Below are 6,535 nucleotides of genomic sequence, written 5' to 3'. Positions count from 1 at the left end.
TTTCGATGACTAACAGAAATGTAATTATCTTTAAAAGTAGTCTGCTTAAATATTGTCATTAGTATTTAACTACCCCGTACCCCATCTGCCTCTATATAATTTATTCCGCCGGTACCAAAGGATTGTATTCCTTGCAGGTTCTATATTTTTGAAGCTAAGGCGTATTAAAATATGATGTTTTCCGTTTTCGGCGGCTTATAACTCTGAAAGGAAGCGTTTTTGAGCCATATTTATTAGATTTTTTCTTTTGTTTGATAGTATTACCCTCTGGAGTTTCGGCATCGAATGTTGGAACATACTGTATAGTTAAGTTATGAATGGACTACACGCTAACATGAAGTAATGTAATTCTTGAACGCAACAGTCAAATTTAAATTTACCTCTTTAATGTATAAATTGACTATACTCACACCTTTTTTTTTTAAGAAAAAAAACTTACGTCACTTTTGGGAAACTTAGGCAATTCCATTTTAGAAGTTTTTTTTTTTTTTTTTTTTTTTTTTTTTTTAAATTTATATACTCATGACCAAGATTGTTATAAAATTAATCCAAATTTTCAGGATTTTTATCTGGCAACGAAAAGAGCGCGTAGGCGCCATATTGACTGTCCATTTTTTAACGGAGAGTTCCGAATTGTTTGCGGAAATGGTCGAAATGTCTCCTTGAAATACTGCAAAAGGTGCGGAGTGTTGTCATCATCAAGTAAATCTACTAGCATCTCAATTTATGCATGAAAACTAAATCTAATTTTGATTTTTACAGAGGCGTACGATGCTTGATTGTTGTTTATACGATATTATTTTCTTCCTTCACAGGAGATCCAACGAAAATAAAAACAGTAAAAACAAGGGTCCTATGAGGACTTCAAACTACCATAATACACGTTGCCATGAGCGTACCTAAAGAAAAACAAGGACAAGCTCAAACAGGATATCAGACGCATTATTCTAGATCACAGTATTTGTTTCAGAATTTTTCAACACCTGAAATTCCATGTGGTAAGTACAATCATTCTGTATTTTTCATGAATCAGACTGTCGATTGCTATATGTTAACTACTAAGCCTTGAAGTCACTATTTGTATCTGGGGTAAAGACAGTCGAAAATTTTGAAAATTATGAGTGTAATATCAAATTCTTACGAAAGTTAAAATATTTAAAAATCATTCAATAAATAACACAGTTTGGTGACGTGTTCTTTAGCCGTACGATGTATTACGCAACGAGTCCTTTAATCATAGAACTGCATGTAGGTGTGGTGACTTAAGTTAAACTACGTGTCTAGTGTATTGCTGTTACGAACATATTATTTTTGGTGACCTGACCACAGAGTGAAATATAAATAGTGCTAATATTATATTGTAAGGTGTAAAAGTGAATAACTTGAAACGTCGGCTTACTATTGCAATAATAGCTTGCCCTTTCCTGCAGATTCGTTTGAAAGTTCATACGTAAGCAGTTGTGAGGTAATCATGCAATACTTTTGCGTAGAGATAGGTTTACTGATATTTGAAATGATTTCATAATTTAAAGTTGTACTGGTTTATGGATTTACCAGTGGGATGTATTTACTTGACGCTCTAGTGCGTATGATTAATCATAGCGTACCTCACATGATTAAACCGGAAGTTGTACTATTAAGAAAACTAGCAGATGATCAGATTTTCTTCTATATTAGTAAATTGAAGGTAATTTGTGATGAAGGCTATTGTAGATATTTGATACTATTCCCAGTGTTTCTATATCAACATTAAATTTACTTGTTTACGTCATTGATCACTTCGTGTTTAAACCAGATGTGAGCAGAATTTATATATAGCTGCTATGTATACTTTTAAACATTGAATAGTGCATGGTACATCTTTCACTAATTAGAATGTAGCAAAAGTTTACAAGACATTGTCAGAAATTAACATTTGTTTTTTCATCATATAATGTAAGAACACAATATCGTGAAGTGCAAGGTTTTATGAAGCACAGTAGCGTTGAAATAGCACGAATTTCCTATAATTTATTTGTTAAAAAACGAAATTGTTTCCCGTTCTGGCGTAAGAAAGTAATACGTACGTGGAATATATGTATATTCGGCCAGTGTTAAATTGAAGGGGGCCAGCTAATAAAAAAAAGTAAATAAAAACGATTTCGCTATTTTCTGTGGTAAATGTGTAGCAGACAGGGTCCAGTAGTACGTAAAAAATGCAAAATTTACGGGAGAAATCGATGATGCAAGTACTTAGACCTTACATAACCTGACCTAAACTAACCTAGTATTAATAGAAATAAGCGAAATTCTATAATTTTTTTGAAAATTATGCCGGACCCTTACGCTAATATAATAATTAGCATAAATTAACCTAACCTACTGTGAACAGAAAATACCGAAATTATAACTTTTTTTTTTTTGTTTAGAAAAATAGCTGGACCCCTTTTGCTGAACATTGTCCGTTTCTGTTAATATTAGGTTGTTTTGTATTTTCAGTTAGCAATTACCTACATCTAAATATTTGGCCTCCTTCATCTACACCGGAGCCGCGGTGGCTCAGTGGTAGAGCGTTCACCTCTGGTGCTTGGGGTCCCGGGTTCGATCCCAGCCCCCGCCAAGTGAACTTTGTGGTGGACAAACACCGTGTGCGTGGGTTTTCTCGGGGTTCTCCCGTTTCCTCCCACTTTCTTCATTTCACCATTTCATTCATTACTCATCATCACAGTCTCCTTTAGCCTAACCGGCATAACCGTGGGACGTAAAACTTAAAGATTTCATTTTTCCTTCATCTACACAATACATACTTTCTAAGATAAATTTGTATTCCGAAAATTAATTCTCGGAGTAGTACATTTCAAAAAGTAATGTTGACTTAGTTCAAAAAGATAGAGGATCTCTGGCAGGTTCCTCCTTCCAAAAATATTACGAGTTAACTGTTGTATCGCGAGACCAATCTTAGGAAATTTACCGGGTAAATCGGAGAATATATTTAAGTTTGTAAGGAAGAATGAGTGAAAGTCAGGTAAATAAGAGGTGAGTGAACTATTTCGTGCAGAGGTACACTTGTTTCACTGTACCGATCCATAATTTTAAAATGTACAGAAAAAATTGGGCAAGTCTTTAATTTGCCCATTTCATGTCGAGAACAGAACTCTACCATCCCTGCGGGGCTTTTAATCCGTCCCTACTACTACTAGTAGTAATACTGTGGATCCGTGTAGTAAAACTGCACGCCTAATGTAAAGTAATCTAACGTAACTTAATGTAATCAACCTAATATAACCGAATGCTGTATATTTTGGTACGTTTTTTCGATTTTCAAGTTGGTCCGGCGATACAGCAGTAATGCCAAAATTGCAAAATGTCCGGGGAAAGTGAGGGAATTATGCGAAATTTAAGCATCACACAAACGACTAAGGTAATAAAGGTAATCACTGTACGGTGGCTATTATGAAGAAGTAAGTTTAATCTTGTACTATATGAAGGTACATAATGAGATCATAATTGATGCACCTGCTATAACCGTAATGTGTCTTACTTAATAGGAAGGGAAGGGAAAGGTGCCTATGATTCTAGCAACAGTCGTTAGTGTCCCACAACGTATTGCCTCTCGGGGGTTCGGTGCTATCCTTTTTTAGGGAGGCATGTATTTGTAAAAATCTATGGAAGATAATGTGACTTGATTTTAGAATAGTATTGTACAAGTATTAATATATATCGAAATCTTATCTCTCATATGTATAATGAGGTAGAAATACGAAACGTAAATTGTGCTCTTTACCGCATAGTACCCCGTAAAGAAGACTTTGTGATGGGAAGTGTTATGTAAAAGCAGTTGCTGAGTGATCACGGAAGTGCCACAAGGCATGTCTTTGATGCTATATGAAATATATTTTCAGCTTCCTTGTTTATTGGTATACCCACCGCCTACTTCCTAAAGATGTACTGCAACTGCACCCCCCTGCTGCTCTCTGCCCTGACTGTTACATAGCAGTGTTCCTTCTTAGTGGTCACCTACCACAAGTTGATTCGTGTTTTATGTGTTGTAGTTTTTATGCCATGGTAGGGTATATACTTCCTCATAGTGATAAAATAGGTTAAAGATTTGTAATTCCATTGAAACATTGTTTTCGTTATTTCTTAATATGACAGCAACGGTGGACGTTGACAGTTAATTTATTTCTGCAGTAATGTGGATGCATGGGTAGTTAGTGAAAAGTAAAGAAATTAGCAAATATATGCGAAATATCATTACAACTAAAGTAGAGAGATGAAACCGGAGTAATTGTCAGTTAGGTATATTATCTTAAGGTAATTAGGAAGATAACGTTTAAAACAGCTTTGTTTTTCCGATCATGGGTGGCCATCAGCCTAGTCAAAGATGATATTATTTACGTCGATTTTGGGTGGTTTCAATCTTGTATAAATAATATAGAAGATTGGGAAACTTACCAAGATCCGTTTGTAGCTAGTGTAATTCATTGTTAGGTATAGTAATGCATCGAGTATTTCTGTTAGCTTAAACAATAGTAATTGTTGATTTCGCGTTTAGCATTACTCGAGCAGACGTTTCTACCGAATTTTGACACATTTCTTACATTTTCAGATTAGGTTAGGGCTTTGTATTTCTTTTAGCAGAGCATGCGCTAAATGAAGAGCACCACTACAACTTGCAGATTGATTTTAGAAAGGCTCAGTTTTAAATACTGTGTGATCGTATGGTATAAAAACTACAGTGCATAAAACACGAAACAACTTGGGCTAGGTTAATACTCAATAAAGCACTAATTTTGTGTAACCGAGTCAGGGCATGAGCGTTAGTGAGGAGGAGTGGGTGAGTTCGTAGGTAGCTGGCGCGTCAGTGACGGCAGGTATACGCATAAACGAAGATAATGGAAGAGCAGACTTACACCTAAAATAATTTCACTCAAAATTCATTTCAATATGCTATGTACTGACAGTAATGGAATAACTACTCATTGCTTCACAAAAAAAAAATTACCAATAAATTTTCTGTTTAGTAAAACCGTCTGCTCGAATAAACCCTCGCGTTTTTTACGTTATCGGTATATATCTACCCCCTCCTTTAACTGGGTATATTCCTGACTCGTTTATAAGAAACGTCTATATTCTTGAGGTAAAATAGGCACATACCGTGATGAATGTTTTAAATTCTTTAATCTAATTCTTTTACTACATACAGATTAAGAATTTACATAGCAGTCTGAAATTCAAATTTCTGTGTAGAAATAGTATCTACATGCCTTCTACATTCTCCTTTAGGCACATGCCTGCACTTGGAACAGGTTAGGCTGGGGGCGACACCAAAAATAAGTGTTCAAAGAATACCATTATTTCGCTGATTGTCTCGTAATACCTTCTATTTTGTCTAGGAATTAATTCGTGCGGGTGGACAAGAGATGGCGCAACGAACGGAACGTCCCACAGTTCCGTGTATCCACACATGTGTTGCAAACCCCTGTCATCGCGTATCGTTCGTAGTATAGGGCAGTGGATTAAAGCGTCAACAACACCAGTTTGTAGTTAAGTGAACATGGCGCAATTTGTGGCTGATAAAGTGTTTTTGCGGGGTGTCCTGCTGCATTACTTTAACATGCAGAAAAGTGCGACTGAAAGTCATCGTATTTTGGTGGAAGTGTATGGTGACCATGCTCTAGCTGAGCGAACGTGTCAGAAGTGGTTTGCACGGTTTAGAAGTGGTGATTTCGGCTTGGCAGACCAAGAGCGAGCTGGACAGCCAAAAAAATTTCAAGACGAAGAATTGACAGCATTGCTCGAGCAGGATTCGTGTCAAACGCAGGAACAACTTGCAGCAGCATTAGGCGTTGATCAAACAACAGTTTCCAAACGCTTGAAAGCCATGGGAATGATTCAAAAGATGTCACATTGGGTTCCACATGAATTGAAAGACAGAGACGTTGAAAGACGAAAAACCATTTGCGAATTACTGCTTCAACGACAGAGCAAAAAGGGGTTTTTGCATCGAATTATTACAGGTGATGAGAAGTGGATCCATTACGAGAACCCTAAACGAAAAAGCCTGGGTGAAACCAGGTGAACCAGGTCCATCACAACCAAAACGAGATATTCACTGTGCAAAGGTTATGCTGTGCATATGGTGGGATATGAAAGGTGTGGTGTACTATGAGCTGCTGCAACCGGGTGAAACTATGAATGGAGAACGTTATCGACGACAATTGATGCGTTTGAAGCAAGCTCTGGCCAGAACACGACCAGAATGGGAGAACAGACATGATAAACTTATTGTTCAACATGATAACGCTCGCCCACATGTCGCAAAACCGGTCAAAACCTATTTAGAAAATGTCGGATGGGAAGATTTACCCCACCCGCCGTATTCACCAGACGTTGCTCCTTCGGACTACTACTTTTTCGATTGCATGAACAACGATTTGATTGGACAGCGGTTTACTTCTTCAGAAGATATCGAAACATGGGTCTCTGGCTGGATCGCTTCCAAGGATGAGAACTTCTTTCGCCACGGAATCCGTACATTGCCTGACAGATGGGC

General features: G+C 37.1%; 1 protein-coding gene across 7 annotated transcripts in view; it reads left to right on the top strand.

Moving 5' to 3' along the window:
• Positions 1-567: 567 nt before the first annotated feature.
• The window catches only part of eIF4G1 (eukaryotic translation initiation factor 4G1), a 249,513-nt gene continuing 243,545 nt past the window's right edge, over positions 568-6,535 (top strand). For 3 of the 7 annotated variants that reach the window (XM_081737082.1, XM_081737081.1, XM_081737078.1), the window contains exon 1: positions 643-998. Coding sequence is in view for 3 of the 7 variants with exons in the window: in XM_081737076.1 (XP_081593202.1) it covers positions 890-998 (109 nt within the window). In the remaining 4 variants the exon portion in view is untranslated. Of the gene's footprint in view, positions 999-1,263; positions 1,466-6,535 lie in introns of those variants that run through there. The other 4 variants (XM_081737080.1, XM_081737075.1, XM_081737076.1 and 1 more) reach the window with 3 other exon arrangements.

This window comes from Thermobia domestica, chromosome 13, assembly GCF_964235325.1.
Source record: "Thermobia domestica chromosome 13, izTheDome1.hap1.1, whole genome shotgun sequence".
In the NCBI taxonomy this organism is placed as follows: Eukaryota; Metazoa; Arthropoda; class Insecta; order Zygentoma; family Lepismatidae; genus Thermobia; species Thermobia domestica.
Note: the sequence above shows the minus strand (reverse complement) of the source record. Positions and strands in the feature narration are given on the sequence as shown.